The sequence below is a fragment of the Mobula hypostoma genome, chromosome 25 (genome assembly GCF_963921235.1).
Source record: "Mobula hypostoma chromosome 25, sMobHyp1.1, whole genome shotgun sequence".
NCBI classification, from domain to species: domain Eukaryota; kingdom Metazoa; phylum Chordata; class Chondrichthyes; order Myliobatiformes; family Myliobatidae; genus Mobula; species Mobula hypostoma.
Window position 1 is genome coordinate 23,886,883 of NC_086121.1, and position 25,206 is coordinate 23,912,088.

The 25,206-nt window shown below is 41.6% G+C and overlaps 1 protein-coding gene across 4 annotated transcripts in view; it reads right to left on the minus strand.

The window, feature by feature from the left end:
* The window catches only part of dnajc16 (DnaJ (Hsp40) homolog, subfamily C, member 16), a 33,642-nt gene extending 21,547 nt beyond the window's left edge, over positions 1-12,095 (minus strand). For 2 of the 4 annotated variants that reach the window (XM_063033421.1, XM_063033424.1), the window contains exons 1-6: positions 11,962-12,095; positions 11,678-11,781; positions 7,471-7,629; positions 3,811-3,877; positions 1,673-2,006; positions 883-1,067 (exon numbers count right to left, since the gene is read on the minus strand). In XM_063033421.1, the coding sequence (XP_062889491.1) occupies positions 883-1,067; positions 1,673-2,006; positions 3,811-3,877; positions 7,471-7,629; positions 11,678-11,730 (798 nt within the window). In that variant the 5' untranslated portion in view covers positions 11,731-11,781; positions 11,962-12,095. Of the gene's footprint in view, positions 1-882; positions 1,068-1,672; positions 2,007-3,810; positions 3,878-7,470; positions 7,630-11,677; positions 11,782-11,853 lie in introns of all 4 variants that reach the window. The other 2 variants (XM_063033423.1, XM_063033422.1) reach the window with 2 other exon arrangements.
* Positions 12,096-25,206: the final 13,111 nt, after the last annotated feature.

Sequence of the window (25,206 nt, forward strand, 5' to 3'; positions counted from 1 at the left end):
CCTCTGCCCCTCTACTTCACCATTCCCGTTCCCCCTCTCACCTCATCTCCTTACCTGCCCATCACCTTCCTCTGGTGCTGCTCTCCCTTCCCTTTCCTCCACGGCCTTCTGTCCTCTCCTATCAGATTTCCCCTTCTTCAGCCCTGTATCTCTTTCACCTATCAACTTCCCAGCTCTTTACTTCACCCCCTCCCTCTTTCACCTATCACCTAACACTTTGTACTTCTTCCTCCCCTCCCCTCACCTTCTTATTCTGACTTCTCCCCTTCCTTTCCAGTGTTGATGAAGGGTCTTTGCCCGAAACGTCGACTGTTTACTCTTTTCTATAGATGCTGCCTGTCTGTTGAGTTCCTTCAGCATCTTCTGTGCTGATTAGTCGACAAAACTCACTTCAAGTGTAAGACGCTGAACTGTCTGGTTCAGCTTTAGGAGGTGATGGAATCAGTGAACAGGGCCAGATTTTGTGCCTGAACAAAGTCACAAACTTTGATCTTCCCAGTCACTGGCTGAAAAAATTTCAAAGCAGTTTCATTCAGAAGGGCAATATAAGAGTAGAAAAAGTTGGCAGATCAAGAACAGTAAGAATGGATGGATTTCTTTTATCACAGACATTGATTTATTATTGTCACATGTACTGAAATACAGTGATAAAGTTTGTTTGTATGCTACCCACTTGTTACAAAGGACATGAAACCTGTTTCAGAACCGTGGGAGCTTTGGAAACATGGCTGGTGGGTATCAACCATGAAATTCTGAGAAAACACTGTCACCTTTGGAATCATGGGGTCAGCAAATTATTGCACTTACAATTTTATATAAATGAGTGTATTATATAAAATCAGTGAATTCCCACTTCTTCCAGGTGATTGTTTAAAAACATACCAGATCCAGAAGCTTATTTGACAGAAGGTTTTCCACAAATTGCCTCAAATTTTCTTGAACAACAGCATTCTTAAAGAATGACACTCTTCCATTGATGACTCCCACTATTGTTGGGTGCTGATATACCCCAATCTGATTTAACAACTGCCGCTCATAACCTGAATCAATGACACCAATCCCAACACCTGAAAGGAAATCAAAAGCAAGATTATTTATGCACTGTGAACACTATCACTGTGCAAGAGAATACTTTTACCAAACCCCTTGTAACATACACCACTCCACCCAAAATCCATGACTTGTACTGCTAGTACAGGTACTGCGGTCCTGGGAGTGCTTTAACATTTTGCATATATACAATGCTTCAGACATGCTGGTCAGCTTTGGGAAGATCATGAGAGCAGAACCTGATCTTGTCTCGCCCAATGTAAGTTTACAGATGAGTTAACCATCCACAGTTAGGAGCCAGATTGGTCAATTGCACTAGCTGCTAGAAGAGAATTTCTTAGCTTTAAATAGTTTTTTTTCTCATCAGAAATAGTTTTTGTTCTTTTCCATGCCTTGTGGTGCATCGGGTGACAACCTTGCTGTTTCTTTAGCATTTTGTCTGTTTTTTTTCCCCAGGTCAAATTGCTAGCTCGATGCTCAACCCAGAAACGATGGAAAGTGCGCAAGGATCTAGCTGGATTTGAACCTGGAGCTCCTCACCTCGAAGTCTGGTGCAGATGCCTCTACACCACTGCTGGTTTCATCAAATATAAGTTTCTAATATATTCAGAGACCAACCTACCTAGAGGTTCAAGTTCCTGCACCACTTCCTTCCAGATTGGCTCAATGTGAATGCAGCTGAAACACCAGTCAGAAGTCACTTTAATGAGATAGGGTTTCTTATAGCTGTCTGGCACAACTTCATTCATGTACTGAGAGAAATGCAGTAAGTACTTGTCATCAAATGAGTCATGGGCAGAATTAAACTGAAAGTTAAAAACAGACTCATCGAAGAAGAAGCTGTCATATTTATGAAAACTCCGAAAGTGGTGCTGTGGTTGTTGGTGGTTTCCTGGCTGTCCATCAATATCTCCATATTTATCAAAATTCAACCTCTTCTCATCATTTGAAAGAATCTGAGCAAAGAAAAGAGCCAATTAGTTCATGCAGAGGGCACAACTTTCACTTAACTTTGCATAATCTATAATAATGATTCACTGCACATGGTCCTGAGGCACCAGTTCCTGTCAGCTTCACCTGTGACTCTTTGACAACAACCAGTTGTTGATAACTGCGTTGCTCCAAAGAGCATTATATGAGTTCATTCTTACCCTCGGCCATTAGACTCTATAACGAGTCAATCTATAGCCCAGGAAGTGATGACTCCCTCCTGTTAGACTGTTTGTGGTAACTTATTTTTTATTCTTTCTACTTTCTTCTCATATTTATATCAGTGCACTTGTAATGCTACTGTGACACTGTAATTTCCTTTGGGATCAATAAAGTATCTAAGCTCTTAGAGACACAAATTCAGGCTTGAAGGAGCTACATAGAGACTACAATGGAAAAAGTAAAACAAATATCACAAGTATTAGAAACTGAGTGCAAACATGATGTAATTTGAAATTTAAAAGAGAAAACACAAATATAAGCAGCAAAACATAAACACAAGTGATTCTGCAGATGCCGCAACACACACACAAAATGCTTGAGGAGCTCAGGTCAGGCAGCACCTATGGAAATAAATAAACAATTGACGTTTCGGGTCGACACCCCTCCCTAGGACTGGAAAGGAAGGGGAAGGCACCAGAACAAAAAAGTGGTGGGATGGGAAGAAGCATGTATAGTAACAGCACAGGAAAGCATGCAAAAGATTAAATAAAATGCTGAATATTGTAATGGAAATTATTTTGGATGAAAAATTAAGGCACAATAAATTAAACAATTTAAAAGTATATGAAAGGAGAGACCTCTGAAAGCCTATACACAAATCTTTGAATGTGGTTAAACAAACTGAAAAGAATCTAAAATAAAATGCTATGCTTCATTACTAAGCAGTACACCTAGAATTTCAATTGCTTTCAGTTTCTGGGTCACTTCAGAAAAATTGATTCAGCACTTCCAGCAAGGACTCACCCTCACGAATCAATGCAATTTCCATACCCGGAGCGTATGGAATTAAATCATTCCCCTTGGAATGCACTTTGTCAATCCTGCAAGTTCCCAATTTCCAGCTCTAACATTAAAACTGCTGCGTCTGGTTATGCACTCCCTCCCCTACAACACACTAAATGCCAAGCAACACACACAGAATGCTGGAGAAACTCAGCAGGCCAGGCAGCATCTTGGAAAAGAGTAAACAGATGACCTTTCAGACAGCAACTCTTCAGCAGGATGAAGGGTCTTGGCCCAAAACGTTGACTGTTTACTCTTTTCCTTAGATGTTGCCTGGCCTGCTGAGTTCCTCCAGCATTTTATGTGTATTGCTTGGATATAAACATTTTCCCGTGTTTGTGGCATGAAACACCAGTCATTTCCTTTTAATTCTTTTAATCCTTAATCAACCCAAAGCCCCCATACTGTATCAGACCAAATACCAATCTTGTTTCCCATCCTTCTATTGTCCACCCTCCAGAATCACTTCAAAAAACCTCGAGACAAGCCTCAGGTACAAGTGAAAACCTTTCGCACGGGACCAACAACCAAAACTGCTTGCTGCTGCACTTCTTAAGAGTGTGCTAGGATTTAAAGGCAAGTATTGAATAAAAGGTAAGAAATTATGATTAACCTTCATAAAACTGATTGGGCTTTAGACAATAAGGAGGAGGCATGTTGCAATGACAATTATTTGGACTCCGCAATAGGATACATATGGATTGAACAAGTGGTTGAATAGTTGGTAAATGTAGTTCAGTGTGGGGGAATTTGAGTTCTTAGTACCTCATATGCCTTGCTAATCTGAATGAATTGATCTTCTGCCTTTGGGTCCTTATTCTTGTCAGGGTGCCTGAAGACAGAAACAAAATCAGTAATAGATAAACGTAAGATTCTCAACAATTGTATGATTAAAGTAATGATTAGGATAATAGGTTTTAATTTTAAAAAGTACTCCACTAGGCTAACAGAGAGCTCCAGTTAATATATTTACAGCAACCTTGACTGTATTTCACATTAACTGCAAAAACATGATTATGCTAATAAAATTTTCATATTTTTATGGTCTTCAAACTTTCTCTTGAAGTTTAAGTAATAGTTCAAGGTAAATTTATTATCAAAGCACATATATGTCATCATATACAACCCTGAGATTCATTGTCTTGTGGACATATTCAATAAATCTATAGAACAATGACCATAACAGAATCAATGAAAGACTGCACCAACTGGGCATTCAACCAGTGTGCAAAAGACAACACACTGTGCAAATACAAAAACAAAGAAATAATAATAAATAAATAAGCAATAAATATTGAGAGCCTGAGATGAAGAGTCCTTGAAAGTGAGTCCATTGGTCGTGGGAACATTTCAATGATGGGGCAAGTGAAGTTGAGTGATGTTATTCCCCTTTGGGTCAAGGGCCTGATGGTTGAGGGGTAGTACCTGTTCCTGAACCTGGTAGTGTGAGTCCTGAGGCAGTTGTAAGTTCTTCCTAATGGCAGCAGTGTGGTTGGAGCTTGGCCAGGGTGCTGGAGTTCCTTGATGAATGAAGCTGCTTTCTTGTGGCTTTCCTGTGACAGAGTTTTAATTAGATGTGCTCAATGGTGGGGAGGGCTTCACCTGTAATGGATTAGCCATATGCACAACTTGCTGTAGGATTTTCCATTCAGGGGCATTGGTGTTTCCATACGAGCTATGATGCAGCCAGTCAATATACTCTCCATTACACATTTATAGAAGTTTGTCAAGGTTTTAATGTCATGCTGAATCTTCACAAATTCCTAAGAAAGTAGAGGTGCTGCAGTGCTTTCTTCGTAAATGCACTTACATACTGGGTCCATGGCACGTCCTCCAAATAAAAGCACCGAGGAATTTAAAGTTGTTGACCCTCTCTAACTTTGATCCTCTGAGGAGAACTAGCTCATGGAATTCTGCTTTCCTTTCCTGAAGTCAATAACCAACTCCTTGGTCTTGTTGACATTAAGCTGCTGTTATGGCACCACTCAGCCAGATTTTTAAATCTCTCTTCTATATGTTGATTCCTCACCACATTTGGTTTGGCTTATTTGGAACATGGCCCAGTCATAAGCGTAAAGCGCGTGGAGCAGGGAGCTAAGCGCACAATCTTGTGGTGGACCTGTGCTGATGGAGATTGTGGAGGGGCTACTGTTGCCAATTCAAACTGACTGGGTTGCACAAGTGAGGAAATCGGGGATGCAATTGCACAAGAATAGGAGAAATGCTTCACAACAAAAATAAATCTCTGGACTAATGTCCGCCCATATACATGACTGTGTGGCCAGATTCTGCTCTAGTACCATCTACAAATGTGTAGATGATACCACCGTAGTGGACCGTATCTCAAACAAAAACAATGAGTTGGAGTCCTTACGTATAGAGAGCCTAGTAACATAGTGTCATGACAGCAACCTTTCCCTCACTATCAGCAACACACTCTAGTAGAGTGGATAGGGGAGAACCAGTGGATGTGGTATATTTGGATTTTCAAAAGGCTTTTGACAAGGTCCCACACAGGAGATTAGTGTGCAAACTTAAAGCACACGGTATTGGGGGTATAGAATTGATGTGGATAGAGAATTGGTTGGCAGACAGGAAGAGTGGGAATAAACGGGACCTTTTCAGAATGGTAGGCAGTGACTAGTGGGGTACCACAAGGCTCAGTGCTGGGACCCTAGTTGTTTACAATATATATTAATGACTTAGACGAGGGAATTAAATGCAGCATCTCCAAGTTTGCGGATAATACGAAGCTGGGTGGCAGTGTTAGCTGTGAGGAGGATGCTAAGAGGATGCAGGATGACTTGGATAGGTTAGGTGAGTGGGCAAATTCATGGCAGATGCAATTTAATGTGGATAAATGTGAGGTTATCTACTTTGGTGGCAAGAACAGGAAAGCAGATTATTATCTGAATGGTGGCCGATTAGGAAAAGGGGAGGTGCAACGAGACCTGGGTGTCATTGTACACCAGTCATTGAAAGTGGGCATGCAGGTACAGCAGGCAGTGAAAAAGGCGAATGGTATGCTGGCATTCATAGCAAGAGGATTCGAGTACAGGAGCAGGGAAGTTCTACTGCAGTTGTACAAGGCCTTGGTGAGACCACAGCTGGAGTATTGTGTGCAGTTTTGGTCCCCTAATCTGAGGAAAGACATTCTTGTCATAGAGGGAGTACAAAGAAGGTTTACCAGATTGATTCCTGGGATGGCAGGACTTTCATATGATGAAAGACCGGATCGACTAGGCTTATACTCGCTGGAATTTAGAAGATTGAGGGGGGATCTTATTGAAACGTATAAAATTCTAAAGGGATTGGACAGGCTAGATGCAGGAAGATTATTCCCGATATTGGGGAAGTCCAGAATGAGGGGTCACAGTTTAAGGATAAAGGGGAAGCCTTTTAGGACCGAGGTGAGGAAAAACTTCTTCACATAGAGAGTGGTGAATCTGTGGAATTCTCTGCCACAGGAAACAGTTAAGGCCAGTTCATTGGCTATATTTAAGAGGGAGTTAGATATGGCCCTTGTGGCTAAAGGGATCGGGGGTATGGAGAGAAGGCAGGTACAGGGTTCTGAGTTGGAATATCAGCCACGATCATACTGAATGGCGGTGCAGGCTCGAAGGGCCAAATGGCCTACGCCTGCACCTATTTTCTATGTTTCTATGTAAAAGAAGTGGTCATTGAATTCTGGAAGTGAGGAGGTGCACATGCTCCTGTCTACATCAATAGCATTGATATTGAGAGATTCAAGTTCTGAGGAGTGAACATCACCAACATCTTGTCTGGTCCATTTATATTGACACTACTGCCAAGAAGATCCACCAGTGCTTGTACTTCCTCTAGAGGCTAAAAAAAAATGCATGTCTCCTTTGATCCTCACTAAATTTTAACCAATGCACCACAGAGGGCACCTTATCCAGAAGTATTGGAGTTGATCATGGCAACTGCTCTGCCTGTGACCCCAAGAAACAGCTCAGCACATCACAGAAATCAGCTTCACCTCCAACGGACTCTGTCTACACTTCTCACCGCATTGGTAAAACAGCCAGCATTTTCAAAAACATAATCCAGCTCAAACATCCCCTCTTCCCTCCCGCTGGACAAAGGATAGAAAGGCTGAAATCACACATTTCAAGGATGGTTTCTGTTGCACTGTTATCAGACCACTGAACAATTCCTGGATTATTGATATCACAATCTACCTCATTATGACCTTGCATTTTATTGTCTACCTGCACTGCAATTTCTCAACAACTGTAACAAGTTATTCAGCACTCTGTTCCTGTTTTACTTTGTACTACTTATGTACTGTCGTATTTAATCTGTATGAAATGCAACACAAGTCCTTCATTGTACCTTGGTTTAGGTGACAATAATAAACACATTTACCACCCCATTACAACCAAGGTTCAGTCAGAAACTCACCATTCCCGAGCCAGCTGCTTATAAGCTTTCTTTATTTCTGCTTGGGTTGCAGTTCTTCCAACTCCCAGTAACTTGTAGGGGTCAAATTCTATTCCAACCAGGAGAGGGATGTTTAACAGGAAGATTAGAATCACTAGTAATCTTGCAAAAGCAGCCATTCTAGAAACATTCAAAAATTGTGATATAAAGTATTAAAGATTTGTACTGAAAGCCAAGAGTAAAATGAACATAAAAATTAAAAGATAAACTCTTTCGTACTTTACTGTTTCCAATCCGGGTCCAAGGACCCCTTGCTTAATGATATCATTCCATGGCTTAAAAAGGTTGGGAGCTCCTGGTCTAAATCATTTTGAAGGAAAGTATCTGCCTTAATGAAAAATAGTGCGGCCTCAAATATTATACTTACTGTATAAAATTTCAAAAAAATCAATATTTCATGCATTAACACTTCATGATAACTTATGCCTGTTGCTGTTCTTCAGTTGAAAAAACCATAACCAAGAATAGTAAGAAGCATCAGCCACCTATTCACAGCAAACCACTTATTTACAACTATTTTAGTCATAGTCATAGTCATCTTTATTGATCCCTAGGGAAATTGGTTTTCGTTACAGTTGCACCATAAATAATTAAATAGTAATATGTAATTTATTGGTTTCTATTACAGTTTTCATTCTTAGAAATAACCATTATTGCTAATTGTAACTTTCTACTAAGGTAGTGTATTATCTAAGAAAACGTAGAAACATAGAAAACCTACAGCACAACACGTGCTGTGCTGAACATGTCCCTACTTTAGAAATTACCTAGGGTTACCCATAGCCCTCTATTTTTCTAAGCTCCATGTACCTGTCCAGGAGTCTCTTAGAAGACCCTATAGTATCCGCCTCCACCTCCGTTGCCGGCAGCCCATTCCACACACTCACCACTCTCTGTGTAAAAAACTTGCCCCTGACATCTCCTCTGTACCTACTTCCAAGCACCTTAAACCTGTGCCCTCTCGTGTTAGCCATTTCAGCTCTGGGAAAAAGCCTCTGACTATCCACATGATTAATGCCTCTCATCATCTTATACACCTCTATCAGGTCACCTCTCATCCTCCGTCGCTCCAAGGAGAAAAGGCCGAGTTCACTCAACCTGTTTTCATAAGGCATGCTCCCCAATCCAGGCAACATCCTTGTAAATCTCCTCTGCACCCTTTCTATAGTTTCCACATCCTTCCTGTAGTGAGGTGATCAGAACTGAGCAGAGTACTCCAAGTGGGGTCTGACCAAGGTTCTATATAACTGTAACATTACCTCTCAGTTCCTAAACTCAATCCCACAGTTGATGAAGGCCAATGCACCGTATGACTTCTTAACCACAGAGTCAAGCTGTGCAGCAGCTTTGAGTGTCCTATGAACTCGGACCCCAAAATCCCTCTTATCCTCCACACTGCCGAGAGTCTTACCATTAATGCTATATTCTGCCATCATATTTGACCTACCAAATTGAACCACCTCGCATTTATCTGGGTTGAACTCCATCTGCCACCTCTCAGCCCAGTTTTGCATCCTATCAATGTCCTGCTGTAACCTCTGACAGCCCTCCACACTATCCACAACACCCCCAACCTTTGTGTCATCAGCAAATTCACTAACCCATCCCTTCACTTCCTCATCCAGGTCATTTATAAAAATCATGAAGAGAAGGGGTCCCAGAACAGATCCCTGAGGCACACCACTGGTCACCAGCCTCCATGCAGAATATGGCCCATCTAAAACCACTCTTTGCCTTCTGTGGGCAAGCCAATCCTGGATCCACAAAGCAAGGATCCCTTGGATTCCATGCCTCCTTACCTTCTCAATAAGCCTTGCATAGAGTACCTTTCAAATGCCTTGCTGAAATCCATATACTCTACATCTACCGCTCTACCTTCATCAATGTGTTTAGTCACATCCTCAAAAAATCAATCAGGCTCATAAGACACAACCTGCCTTTGACAAAACGACGTTGACTATTCCTAATCATATTTGGCCTCTCCAAATGTTCACAAATCCTGCCTCTCAGGATCTTTTCCATCAACTTACCAACCACTGAAGTAAGACTCAATAGTCTATAATTTCTGTAACCCTCCTTTATATTTGTCTACTTTGAAAAAGTTATAATGGTTCATAGTTTAATTAAACTGGCACCCAAGAAAATGTATGTTGGTATAGTGCATTAGGGGGATTAACAATTAGATCCAAAGTTACAGAGATGAGTATTGTTTCACAAGTACAAAATAGCCTTCTAAAGTTAATTCTCACATTACACTAATAAGTGTTGGAAGGATATTCAATGGCAGAACTATGGTCAATTCTTTTTACAAAAGTTCATAAAATGACACTTTTCAGAAATGTACAATTAACTTAGTCAGCCAATTCATATAGAGTTGATGTTAAAGCCTGGGTACATTTCAGGACAATGTCTCATAGTCATAATCACAGACCACTGCAGCATAGAAACAGATCCTTTAGCCCCTCTAGTCCATGCTGAACTATCATTCTGCCTAGCCCATCGACCTGCACCCAGAGCATAGCCCTCCATAAGCTTCCCGTCCATGAAACTTTTCAAATTTCTCTTAGATATTGAAATCGAACCCGCATCCACCATTTGCGCTGGCAGCATATTCCACACTCTCACCAAACTCTGAGAGAAGGAGTTCCCCCTCATGTTTCCCTTAAACATTTCACATTTCAATACTTTTGGGACATTTCGGGTGCCACTGTTAGCCTGAAGCTATTATAGCTAGGGGCGTTACAGATTTCGGAGCTGAGTTCCAGTGTCGTTCTGCAAAGATCTCCCCATGGAATGCGTGGGCTTTCCCCCGATGCTTTGGTCTCCTCCCACAGTCCAAAGATGTACCAGGTAGGTCAACTGGTCATTGTAAATTGCCCCCTGATTAGGTTAGGGTTTGTCATGGGTTGCTGGGGTGGCGTGGCTCAAAGAGTCAGTAGTGCCTACCCCGTGCTGTATCGCTAAATAAATAAGTCTTTCACCCTTAGCCCATGAACTCTAGTTATAGTCTCACCCAACCTTAGTAAAGACCGGTTTGCATCTATACCCCTCATTATTTTGTATACATCAATCAAATCTCTCATTCTCTTACGCTCCAGGAAATGAAGTTCTAACTTATTCAACCTTTCCCTACAACACAGGATCTCAGGACTCAACTGAACTCTAGATAAACAGTTATCAAGAGTGCCGGATACAGATCTGATTCCTATTTTGCTCCATGTGAATTTAGCCAAGAATTTAGCACAAGGGTGAGAAATCCTGTCTCACCAGCAAAACGAAAAATGAAAAAGGACGGAGCACTTTCCCAGCGGATATGACAAATAAACTCTTCTAGGGCTTCCAGTTGGATACAGGTATTAATTTTAACCAACATTTCAATTTCAAACTCTGCCATCTTCATCAAGGATAATCCTAGGCATGTCTAGTCCGGTGGTTTTTACACCCCGTCATCCGTCCCTCCTGATTGGTTAGTCCTCATCCAATCAGATTTCTACTGTTCCACCTTGTCTACAATTGAATTCCACTTCTTGCTTAGAGTGAGACCTTTGTCTTTGTTAAAATTCTTTTCCTCTAGTTTTATTTCAATGGCTTCTTTTACCAGGCCATCCCAAAGTCCACTGGCATGGCACAGTAGTTTTGTGGCATCCTATGGTCATTGAATGCAATGTTCTGCTACAGCCAATTTCTCCAGGTAAACCCAAACAGATAAACCTCCTGTACTCCATGAGTTTGCCATTGAAAAGTCAGTTGAAATCCCGGCTAGAAGCCCGAGAAGAGTTTAAAAGACAAGATAATTGCATACACATCTATGTTATTCTCAGATCATCCAATAAACTAGGGGCTGCACTTCAAAAAGAATGATACAGAATGGAGGCCGAAAGGCTTTATCCCTTTCTAGGTAATTCTACATCTAAAACATTTAGATTACAGGGACAGAGGTTCTGAATGACTGAGCAAGACCGATGAAGACTCCTGGTTTCTTTCCAATCAGCACTGTTAGGTTATATTACCAAGGATGACAGTAACTTAAATAGCATTTGAGCTGGGGAAAAGGGAAACAAACTTGCTTGTGGACGATACAGAGTGCTTGTGGCGTCGAGGTTAGGGGCTTGGAGGGTTCCGCGGTATTAATCCTTCAAGGTCAGTAAAGAATTCTGTGCATACTCACATTCTAGCCTCACACAAGATGAAAGGCCATATTGACAAAATGCCACAGAGCATGCAGAACCCATTGATCCGTACTCCAGCTTCCAGCAGAGAAGGGAAAGAAATCTGTAGGAAAATTCCCGGGTCATTAAAACGGCAAAACGTTATCAACCAGTTATGTCACAAAAATACACCTACTTTGATATACCAGGCCGATTCATTGCCCTATCGCCGGTTTCCCAGGCCTGTATATTGCCCCATTGCGGTTTAATGTCACTCTGCCAGCTGTGTACCGGTCTGATTTACCTCTCGCAGCGGACGCACCTTCGAGCCACAACCGGGGTCTACAACAAACGTTCACGTTTCTCAGTGACTGAACAGCAAGGCCGCAGAGTCGGCGCCCGTCTCGCCAACGCCAACTTCCGGTTTGGTGGCCGTCGCTTCCCGACTCACTCCAGCCCGTTGCCATGGTTTTGAAACCTACGTCAAAACAAAGCCCCAGAGCTGTCGGAGCGGGAAATATAAAGCAGCAGTAGACGAGTCGTTCTGGTTTTCGGAGGGTATGGTTGTGCTGTGATTAGTTCTCGGTCTTGACATCTGTTGTAGGCCAGACATTCTAATTGAGATTGGACAAGTGTTGAGGCTTCAGGGTCTCGGCCTGTGCGAATATATTTCATATGGATTCCTGTCCATGTTGGGGTTGAAGGAAACGAGGTGGCAGGCATTCTTGTCATGCAATCACTTAAAATTAAGTATATAAATGTAGTGGTGCCTTTGTGGAAGGAGGAGATGAAAGTCTATTCAATCACTGTGGAAACTAAGTTGGGATAAGGAAAAGAAAGGACGACATTTATATCATCATTATCAGGTGCCACGCCCAGTTTGAGCTTCGACTGTCATGGCCCACACACTCCTGTTTCGGGTCAAGTGGATCAATTCATTGGTATTCATTTCCAGTTCTCTGGCTGCTGTCTCCATCATCATTTGTCTTTGTCTTCCTCTTGCTTTCTTCCCTTCAATCTTTCCCATAATTATCGTGCATTCTAACTCCTCTTTCCTAATCACATGTCCAATGAAGTTACGTTGCCTTTTCATGATCTAAAACGTTATTTCTCTTTTTGTGCTTGCTCTGTTCATGACATCCTCATCAGATATCTGTTTCGTCCATGATATTCTTTCCATCCTCTTCAAAAACCACATCTCTGCTGCTTCAATTCATTTCCTCATGTTACTAGATATTGTCCAACATTCTGAGCCATAAACTCGTTGGAATTTAGAAGATTGAGGGGGGATCTGATTGAAACGTATAAGATCCTAAAGGGATTGGACAGGCTAGATGCGGGAAGATTGTTCCCGATGTTGGGGAGGTCTAGAACGAGGGGTCACAGTTTGAGGATAGAGGGGAAGCCTTTTAGGACCGACGTTAGGAAAAACTTCTTCACACAGAGAGTGGTGAATCTGTGGAATTCTCTGCCACAGCAAACTGTTGAGGCCAGTTCATTAGCTATGTTTAAAAGGAAGTTAGATATGGCCCTTGTGGCTACAGGGGTCACGGGGTATGGAGGGAAGGCTGGGGCGGGGTTCTGAGTTGGATGATCAGCCATGATCATAATAAATGGCGGTGCAGGCTCGAAGGGCCGAATGGCCTACTCCTGCACCTATTTTCTATGTTTCTATGTTTCTATATAACATAACTGGATAAACGTAATATTTCAGTACTCTGAGGCAGGTTGTCATGCCTAGATAAGTATTGGTCAGTATACTCTTCATTCTCGTAAAGGTGTCTTTTGCGGGATATTCTTCTTTTGATGTCCATGTCACACCTACCATCTGATGTCACCCAGCTTCCTAAGTAGCAAAAGTAGACATTTATATAAAACTATATGAAATGGGGATCCAAATGGGAGCTGGGTATAAAAGGAAGGAAGAATTTATCCTTAGAGAAAATCTGCAGATGCTGGAAATCCAAGGCAACACATGCAAAATGCTGGAGGAACTCAGCAGGCCAGGCAGCATCTATGGAAAAGAGTAAACAGTTAATGTTTTGGGTTGAGACCTGAGCGGAACCTGATGTGTGTGTTGCAAGAAGTTATACTTGCATGTTTATGAATTAGACATACTCGTCATCATCATTTTGTGCCATGTCGTATGACATGGGCAATCATGCTCTTATTTATGACCATGATTGTTCTTGGCAAATTTTTCTGCAGAAGTGGTTTGCCATTGCCTTTTTCTGGGCAGCGTCTTTACAAGATAGGTAATCCCAGCTGTTATCAGTACTCTTCAGAGATTGTCTGCCTGGTGTCAGTGATGCATGACCAGGACCTGTAATATGCATCAGCTGCTCATATGACTTTCCACCACCTGCTCCCATGATTTCACGTGACCCTTATTGAGGGCTTAAACAGGTAATACATCTTGTTCAAGGGTGACCTGCAGACTAGTGGAGGGAAGGAGCACCTTACAACTCCTTTGGTAGAGTCGCCTCTCCACCCTGCCACCTAATTAGACATACTAGGGTGAATAATTCCCTGTTCAGAATTAATATGCATGACCCTTGCATTTGTAGGGAATGCACTTGTCAAGATACAGTGCAACATATATTGTTTGAATGAAGTTACGATGAGGTGCAGAGGAAACATCTAACTAGTAAAATTGAGATCTTTGGGACAGACACAGTTTAACAAGGAATGTTTGTTAGGATGTAATGTATCTAAGTGCGTATTTGACTTTCTGAAAAGCATTAGATTTTTTGATATTATTTGAGCTTTCTGTGGGGAAATTTCATAGGTATACTTCCTGCCTCTGCTCCACACTCCAACTCAGTAGGTGGCAGTAATGCACCTTATGCCAACCGCCATTAAACTTTACAAGAAGGAGGAAGAGGTATGGTTTGGCCATTCATCAGTTTTGTTCCAAAGAGTTTACAAACTGGTGCTTATCAGAACAATGCAAGATTATGCTGGGAGAAAAAGGCTAATTAGACCATCTCCTTGCAGTTTGGATAAAAGGTTATTGACCTCATATCAACTCTGCAGTCACTATAGATGCTAACTGACTTTGCACGTGGCCAAGTGGTTAAGACGTTCATCTAGTTACCTCAAGGTCGCTAGTTCGAGCCTCAGCTGTGGCAGCGTGTTTGTGCTCTTGAACAAGGCACTTAATCACACATTGCTCTAGTCTGTGCGAGGGGTGGCGCCCCACACAGACTTCCAATCTGCGCTTTGTAAGGCATGAAAATGCCCGATGCAGGCCTCTCAGGGTCTGAGTCGACATTCCCTCCCTCCCTTGCTGGGTAATCTTGGTCACATTTCTTATCTAAACCACCCTTTAATCCCTTCAATGAGCTCCTGATGTGTTCTTAACAGTATTTATTTGCAAGCTAATTTCAAAAACTGAGTTATCGTTTGGATTGATGTTGATCACGTGAAGGTGTGAAATAGGATTTTATTTGTCAATGGCTCAGATTTGGTTTCAGTTTCATTTCAATTGATCTATGTCAGCTCTCTTCATAGTCCTATCAACATAATTCCTTTCTTGTTCATATTTAGCTAGATCCTCCTTAAGTAAACCTTTGCTATGTGCCTCTATTATTTATTTCAGCAGTATATTCAACTTCCTAACCATCCCCCAATAAAGAAATTCCTTCTGAATTCCTTACAGAATTTATGAGTACTTTTTTTTGTTTTCTTTATTTGTTTTTAGTTTTCTGTTTTCTTCATGAGTGGAAATATTTTATCTGCCAATGAACAAATCCCTTTGTGTCGACTTGGCTTTCCTTCATCCTTCTTTCTTTTAGAAAAAAAGGGAGGAATGGTCTCCATGAAAAATAATTGGCTTAATTATAAATAACTCTGCTTCCCATTCCCATTCGGAAACTCTGCTTCCCATTCCCATTCAGAACTCCGCTTCCTATTCCCATTCAGATATGTCCATACATGGCCTCCTCTACTGCCATGATGAGGCTAAACTCAGGTTGGAGGAGCAACACCTCATATACCATCTAGGTAGTCTCCAGCCCCTTGGTATGAACATAGAATCCTCCAACTTCCGGTAATTCCCTACCCCTCCCTTCCCCTATCCCTGTTTCACTCTGCCCCCTCCCCAACTGCCTATCATCTCCCTCATGGTTCCGCCTCCTTCTACCCTTTGTGTTTTCCCCTATTCCTTCCTCACCTTTCCTGCCTATCACTTCCCTGCTTCCCCTCCCCCACCCTTTATCTTTCCCCTTACTGGCTTTTCACCTGGAACCTACCAGCCTTCTCCTTCCCACCCTCCCCCAACCTTCTTTATAGGGTCTCTGCCCCTTCTCCCTACAGTCCTGACGAAAGGTTCCGGCCCGAAACGTCGACTGATCGTTTCCACAGATGTTGCCCGACCGGCTGAGTTCCTCCAGCGTGTTGTGAGTGTTGCTTAAATATAAATAAAACAGAAAAAGAGACCAAGATAAATAAAAGCAAGGATTTTGGTAAATAAATTATGTTATAGTACAGGAGTCTAATAGAATGGTTAACCATCAATTGAGAGGAAATTCTATTACATCAAAAAAGAGTTAAATGGAACAGGCAAACAACAGGAATTCTGCAGATGCTGGAAATTCAAGCAACACACATCAAAGTTGCTGGTGAACGCAGCAGGCCAAGCAGCATCTATAGAAAGAGGAGCAGTCGACGTTTCAGGCCGAGACCCTTCGTCGGGACTAACTCTCCTGACGAAGGGTCTCGGCCTGAAACGTCGACTGCACCTCTTTCTATAGATGCTGCTTGGCCTGCTGCGTTCACCAGCAACTTTGATGTGTGTTGCTTAAATGGAACAGGCATTGTGTCTAGTAAAATAGGCTGCTAGAGGCATTTGTGCATTGGGGGCACATACAGTAGATGTACTGTGGTAGGGATTACTGAACCACAATAGAGTGTATGTACCAAAAATGTATGCCCTTTGGAGAGTCTATGGTCTGCTAGGCAAGGCATAGGTGTGTAGCTTATTCAAGGGCTCTTCACAGATTGACTCTGGAACATTCTGTACGCATTGTTGCACCCAAGGGATGAGTAAGGATGCAATCCTTAAAGCTATAATATTTTTTCACAATCAAAATTACAAAGTTTAACATTTCATTTCTCTTTTTAAAATTAATGTTTTTTAACCTGCATTGCAACTTATCATCATGTGTGCATCTGTATCTCAATCTTCATCTGATTATGCAAATTTACTGGGCGGAATGAAAAAGTTCAGTTGGCCAAAAGAAGGCTATCCAGTTTACTCCTACTCTCTATAGGCATGTGGGCTGTAACACCAAGATTATTATCTGTACTTTTAAAATGTCACAGTGAGTACAACCTCTTTCTTGCAGACACTGAATCAGAATCAGGTTTAATAATGTTGTGAAATATGTTGCTCTGCGGCAACAATACATTGCAATACATAAACTATAAGTTACAATAACAAAAGATATATACTGTATGTAACTAAACTAAACAAGTAGTGCAAAAAGAGAGCAAAAAAAGAAAAAAAAATAGAGGTAGTGCACGTGGGTTCATTGTCCATTCAGAAATCTGCTCATGGTTGAGAAGATGTTCCCAAAATGTTGAGTGTGTGTCTTCAGGCTCCTGTATCTTCTCCACGATGTTAGCAATGAGAAGAGGGCATGTCTCGGGTGATGAAGGTCTTTAGTGAAGGATGCCGCCTTTTTGAAGCATTGCCTTTTGAAGATGTCCTTGATGTCGGGGAGGCTAGTGCCCATGAGGAAGCTAGTTGAACTTGCAACTTTCTGAAGCTTTTTTTCCAATCCTGTGCAGTGCCCCCCTATACCAGATGGTGACACAACTAATTAGAATTCTTTCCACAGTACATCTGTAGAAATTTGCGAGAGCGTTTGGTGACATAACAAGTCTCCTCAAATACTTAATGAAATATAGCGGCTATGGTGCCTTTTCTGTAATCTGAATCAATATGTTGAACCCAGGATAATTCTTCAGAGATATTGATACCCAGAGTTGCACATTCCATGGTTCCCTGCATGAATTCCTTTCTGTTATCCTACCAATTACTTTAAAACTATACCCTTTGGCATTGACCTTTTAGTGAAGGGAAACAGATCCTTCTACCTCGGCCTTAAATACTGTATTAACATTAATTAAATTATGCCTTTGCCTCTATGCCAAATAAAAAATCTTTATCTACCCAATATTGTCCAGTCCTTGTAAATTTCATTTACAGTATATCCTCTGTAGAATGGAGAAGTGACCAATGAATAATTTCAATAAATGATGCCTTATTTAGTTATAGTAAAAGGATTCAGCTTGTCAGAGAAGCACTTGGAATATTTTGTTTCATTTCCTATTAATCTATTGAAAAGGGAATCTTATTTGTGTTACTTTTCCGTAATGTGGCAACTGGAAGTGTACTTCAACTCTCAACTGACTGAAGTTTACTACCTACCCAAAAGATTCATAGTTTCTGGAGAAGCTCTGTATTAAATTCAATAATTTAACGGCGGGAGGAGAGAGAAGCAGCGTGCCGCGCGTGCGCAGCCCTCCGGTGAAAAATGATATCGTTTCCGTTAAATAGGGGCCGTGGGCAATTCTGATTTGATGGAGATGGACGTGAAAGCACAGAGGAACATCTGGAAAAATTTCTGAAACGCTCGTTAGCTGCTGTCGTTACTGTGCGGTCGGGAATCTTTCGGAGGGAAGGCCTCAAGATCCCCGGCTTTGCCTGCTGTTGGTGACCGAGATGGAGGTTGAATTGTTTGGATAAAGATGGTGCTCAGTACTCGGTGTCAGAGAGCTGATCAGAGCTTGAAGTTTTCGGATGACTCAGAGTCAGACCGTGGTCGGGTATGGCAGAGAGAATTTTTCTTCCTTCTCCCGTCTGCGTGAGATGTGGGACATTTGAGAGACTTTGAACTTTTACTGTGCTCATGGACCTCTTCATCAAGTTATGGTATTGTTGCACCGTTGTAACTATATGTATAATTATGTGATTTTGTTAGTTTTTTTCAGTCTTGGTCTGTCCTGTGTTTTGTGATATCACAGCAGAGGAAATATTGTATCATTTCTTAATGCATGCATTACTAAATGACAATAAAAGAGGACTGCGTGCCTTCATAATCTAATCTAATCTCTTGAACACCAAAGTTCCAAAATAAAGGAAATCACATTTGCAACACTCTTAGAATGTCCAAACTACTTTACAGCCACTGAGTTATTCACCTTTTGCAGATCATCCTGTTGTAACATGAACAAAATCACTGGACAGACACTGAAGCTAGTGGATACAGAAGTGTGTGTTCAGCAAATTGAGACACTCTTGAAGGAAGAAGCCTCTTGACCCAATGTTACATGACACTTTTATATGCTAAAGATCAAAGGTAACAGCAGGACAATTCTATAGTTACAATGTATCTACAATGCTTCCTTTGAACGACATATAGTTTCACACCTCCTTCTTCACACCCAACTCCAGATGCCCAAAATGAATGTTAATTAGCATTGCGTGGTTTGATATTAACTCCAGTCCACAGCTTCAGGAAAACTATTATTCCGGGCTGCATTTTAAATTCTATCTGTGATCCAAATTCAAATCTGAAGAGTGGCTGCTGTTGAACTTAATATTTGTTATCTACTCAAACTCCAGAATATGACATATTAACCCTATATTGCCACACATGAGTGAGGGTAAGAATTAGTAGAATAACTTGTGGCTGAGGAATTGGTGCAAAGGACGGGGATCATTGGGATCTCTTCAGGGGAAGGTGGCCTGTACAAAAAGGATGAGGTACACCTGAACCTGAGGGGGACCAATATTTTTGTGGGCAGGTTTGCCAGAACTGTTGGGAAAGGTTTAAACTAATTTGGCAGGGGGATGCAAACCAGAGTGATAGGGCTGAGACTGGGGCAGTTGGTATACAAGTTTGTAGTGAGACTGTCAGAAAGGACAGGCAGGTGATAGGGCAAAATTACAGTCAGTGGGATGAGTTAAAGTGTAATGGGGGCCAAATTCGAAAAGGGTGATGAATAGATGACTAAAGATGCTGTATTTGAATGCATACACTACATGGAATAAGGGAGATGATCTTGTAGCGCAGTTAGAGATGAGCAGGTATGATGTTGTGGGCACTGCTGAATCATGCCTAAAAGAAGATCATAGCTGGGAGCTTAACTTACAAGAATACACATTATATCGAAAGGATAGGCAGTTAGGCAGAAGGGATGTAATGGATCTGTTGGTAAAAAATTATCAAATCCAAAATGTAGAATTCTTGTGGGTAGTGTTAAGAAACTTCAAAGGTAAAAAGACCCTGATGGGAGTTATATACAGGCCTCTGAGCAGTAGGTGTGGACTACAAATTACAACAGGAGATAGAAAAGGCATATGAAAAGGGCAATGTTGCCAAAGTCATAGGGGATTTTAATGTGCAGGTAAATTGGAAAAACCAGTTGGTACTGGATCCCAAGAGAGGGAATTTTTAGAATGCCTATGAGCTGGCTTTTTAGAGCAGCTTATGGTTGAGCCCACTAGAGGAATGGCAACTCTAGATTTGGTGTTATGTAATGAACAAATTTAATTAGGGAGCTTAAGATAAAGGAACCCTTAAGAGGCAGTGATCAGAGTATGGTAGAATTCATATTGGGTACTAGCCTCCGTAGTATCCAAGATGTTTTTAAGGAGTGGTGCACTAGGAAGGTGGAGTTTATCATTAAGGATCCCTACTACCCACCACCTCTTCTCATTGTTACCATCCATAAGGACGGACAGAAGCCTGAAGGCACACACTCAAGTGATTCAGGAACAGCTTCTTCCCCTCTGCCATCTGATTTCTAAATGGACATTGAACCCATGAACGCTACCTCACTACCTTTTTTTTGCACTGCTTAACTTAACTTAACTACTTAATAGACATATATAAACTTACTGTAATTTTGTTTTTTTTCTTTATTATGTATTTCATTGTACTGCTCCTGTAGTTAACAAATTTCACAACATATGCTAGTGATATTAAACCTGATTCTGATTCTGAATTCGCCTGCAGTAAGAGAAGGACAAGCTAAAATCAGATCTATCAGTGTTAAAATGGAGTAAAAGGAATTACAGAGGCATGAGAGAGGAGCTGGCCAAAGGATTGGAAGGGGACACTAGCAGGGGTAACAGGAGAACAACAGTGGCTGGAGTTTCTAGGGGAAAATTGGAAAGTGCAGGAAAGATACATCCCAAAGATGAAGAGTATTCTAAAGGGAGGATGGGGCAACCATGGCTGACAAGGGAAGTCAAAGACAGCATGAAAGCAAAAGAGAGTGCATGTAATATAGCAAAAATTAGTGGGAAGGTAGAGGATTGGGAAGTTTTTAAAAATCAACAGAAGACAACTAAAAAAAAGGCAATAAAGTGAGAAAAGATGAAATATGAAGGTAAGATTGCCAATAATTTAAAAGTGTATACCAAAAGTTTTTTTCCGGATATATAAAGAATAAAAGAGAAACGAAAGTAGATATTGGACTGCTGGGAAATGATGCTGGAGAGGTAGCAATGGGGGGACAAAGAAATGGCAGATGAACTTAATAAGTGTTTTGCATCAGTCTCACTAGCAGAAAGCCAGAAATGCATGAGTGTCAAGGAGCAGTAGTGAGTGTTGTTGCTATTACTAAGGAGAAGGTGTTTGGGAAGCTGAAAATTCTGAAAGTAGATAAGTCACCTGGACCAGATGGACTACACCCCAGGGTTCTGAAAGAGGTAGCTGAAGAGATTGTGAAAACATTGGTAATGATCTTTAAAGAATCACTAGATTCTTGAATGGTTCTGGAGGTCTGGAAAATTGCAAATGTCACTCCACTCTTTAAGGGAGGGAGGCAAAAGAAAGGAAATTATTGGTCGGTTAGCCTAACTTCAGTGGTTATAAAGATGTTGGAGTCTATTATTAAGAATGAGGTTTTAGAGTACTTGAAGGAACATGACAAAATAGGCTAAAGTCACCTTGGTTTCCTTAAGGGGAAATCTTGCCTGACAAATCTGTTAGAATTCTTCGAGGAAATAACAGGCAGTAAAGACAAAGGAGAGTCAGTGGATATTGTTTATTTGGAATTTCAGGAGGCCTTTGACAAGGTGCCACACATGAGGCTGCTTAACAAGATAAGAGCCCTTGGTATTAAAAGAAAGATACTAGCATTGATAGAATAGTGGCTGACTGGCAGAAGAAAGAGTCAGAATAAAGGGACCCTTCACTGGTTGGCTGCCTGTGACCAGTGGTGTGCCACAGGGGTCAGTATTGGGACTGTTTCTTTTCATGTTATATGTCAATGATTTGGATAAAGGAATTGATGGCTTTGTGGCCAAGTTTGCAGACTAATGCAAAGTAGGTGGAGGGTAGGTAGTGTTGAGGCAGGCAGGATGTCTGCAGAAGGACTTAGGAGAATGGGCAAAAAGTGGCAGATGGTCATGCAGTTTGGTAGAAGGAATAAAGGTGTGGACTATTTTCTAAATGAGGAGAAAATTCAAAAATCAAAGGTGCAAAGAGACTTGGGAGTCTTCGTATAGGATTCCCTAAAGTTTAACTTGCAGGTTCAGTCAGTGTTAAGGAAGGCAAAAGCAATGTTAGCATTCATTATGAGAGGACTAGAATACATAAGTAAAGAAATAATGCTTAGGATTTATAAGGCATTGGTCAGACGGCGCTTGGGGTATTGTGAGCAGTTTTGGGCTTCTTATCTAAGAAAAGATGTGCTGGCATTGGAGATACTCCAAGAGGTTCACAAAATTGATCATAGGAATAAAAGGATTAACATATGAGGAGTGTTGACTCTGCCTGTACTTGCTAGAGTTTATAAGAATGCGGGGGGGGGGGGTCTTATCGAAAACTGTCTAATGCTGAAAGGCCTTGATAGAGTGAATGTGGGGAGGATATTTCCTATAGTGGGGGGGGTCTAGGACCAGAGGGCACAGCCTCAGAATAGAGGGATATCCATTTAGAACAGAGATGAAGAAAAGTTTTTTTAGCCAGTATGTGGTGAAACTGTGAAATTCATTGCCACAGATGGCTATGGAGGACAAATCATTGGGTATATTTAAAGTGGAGATTGATAGGTTCTTGATTAATCAGGGTGTCAAAGGTTACAGGGGGAAGGCAAGAGAATGGAGTTAAGAGGAATGATAAATCAGCCATGATGGAATGGTGGACCATGCTCGTTAGGCCAAGTAGCCTAATTCTGCTCCTATGCCTTATGGTCCTATGATTAGGTAGTAAGAATCATTCTGTGGCAAGGCCTTCTGTGATGCAGAGGCCATGGTGGGTTCAGGGTTGGAGCAATGTGGCTAATGAGATGAGGATGAGGGGGAGGTTTGTTCAAGCCCCACAGGAAGAAAGAATTTCTACAGCTTTCTTTCCTTCATCCCTGTATTCAGACAGCTGCCAAACCATTTTAAAGCTATAACAATGTAAACAGTTAAACACCTCACACAAGTTGAAAGGCTAAGCACAGCTTAAGTGCCATTTTTAAGTTTGCTAATGACGTTGCTGTTGGCTGAATCAAACTTGGTGAGGAATCTGCAGAGAGGAGAGAGTTTGAAAATCTGGTTGAAACTTGCCTCAACAACCCCTCACTCAACATCAGTGAAACCAAAGAGCTGATTATTGTCTACATAAGGAAGAAACCAGGGGCCCATTAGCCTGTCCTCATTAGGGGATTGGAGGAGGATCAGTAACTTTAAGTTCAACTGTGTGTTATCATATTAGAGTATCTGTTCTGGGACCAGCACGTAAGTGCCAGTTCAAAGAAGCACCTCTACTTTCTTAGAAGTTTGGGCAGATTCAGCATGTTCTCTAAAACTTTGCAAAACTTCTACTGATGTACAGCGAGAGTATCCTGACAGGTTGTATCACGGATTGGTATGGAAACACCATTGCCCTAGAACAGAAAAACCTACAAAAAGTGGTGAATGCAGCCCAGTCCATCACAGGAAAAGCCCTCCCCACAAGGAGTGCTGCCACAAGAAGGCTGCATGCATCATCAGAGACCCCCCCACCCCCACCATCCAGACCATGCTCTCTTCTCACTGCTGCCATTGGGAAGGAGGTGCCACACCAGCAGGTTCAGGAACAGTTATTACTCTTTTATCATCAGGCTCCTGAACCAGCATGGATAACTTCACTGTCCTCAACTGACCTGTTTCCACAAACTATGGACTCAATTTGAAGGACTCTAAACTCATTCTCGGTATTATTTATTTATTAGTTTTTAAAAATTTGCTGTTTGTCTTCTTTAGTTCGTTAGTTGTTTGTCAGACTTTGTATGTAGTTTTACATAGATTCAGTTGTATTTGTTCTACTTGCAAGAAACTGAATCTCAGAGCAGTATATGGTGACATACAAACATACTTTGCTAATACGTACATTTACTTTGAACTTTGAATTCTCTCGAATCTTAGCACAAATGTTACTCAAGCCTTCCTTATAAATATACAGAGTTCCTGCAGTATCCAGACAAGAATTCCTGTTTTTGCAATCATAGCTCTCATGAAATGTTATCTGTTTGCACGTGATCCTTTGCAATATGAAACTTGTGCAATCTCTTTTCCAAGAATAGATTGGTTTCACAGAAGTGGGAGAGGAGGGGGCCGAGATACCCTAATTATTAGCCAATGTTTCCTGACACGCTTACAATCTCCCTAACCTCAAAATGAAGCAATATACAGCCTTTGAGAACAGGGAGGCTTAGTTCATGAGTTAAGGGGCAGGTAATTTTCTTAGATCTTTTATTTTCATAAAACTTACATCATACTTGACCACTTCATTTTCATCATGGATGTCCAGTCCCTATATACTTCAATCCCCCATCAAGAAGGGGCTTAAAGCTTTCTGCTTCTTTCTCAATAAAAGAACTAACCGGTTCCCTTCCACCACCACTTTCTTTGTCTGGCAGAACTGGTTCTCACAGTCAAACAATTTCTCCTTCAGCTCCCTCCACTTCCTCTAAACTCAGGTGGTAGCTATGGGCACCCAGGTGGGCCCTAGCTATGCCTGCCTTTTCGCTGGGTATATGAAACAGTCCATGTTCCAAACCTTCACCAATAATGCTCCCCAATTCTTCCTCCGCTGTATTGATGACTGCATAGGTTCTACTTCACACACCCATGTTGAGCTAGTCAATTTAATCAACTTTGCCTCCAACTTCCACCCTGCCTTTGAGTTCACTTGGTCTATTTCTGACACCTCCCTCCCCTTTCTCGATCTCTCTGTCTCCATCTCTGGAGACAAAACTGTCAACTGCCACCTTTTATGAACCTACTGATTCCCATGGTTATCTTGACCGTATCTCTTCCCACTCTGTGTCCTGTCAAAACGCTATACCTTTTTCTCAATTCCTTCATCTCCACCGCATCTGTTCCCAGGATGTAGCTTTTCTTTCCAGTACATTAGAGGTGTCCTTCAAAGAACTGGGTTTCCCTTCCTCCACCCACAACTTCTCCATTTCCCAAACACCTGCACTCACCCCATCTTCTTGCTGCTTTAATAGTGGTAAGAGTTCTTGTTCTTACTTACCACCCCATGAGCCTCTGCAT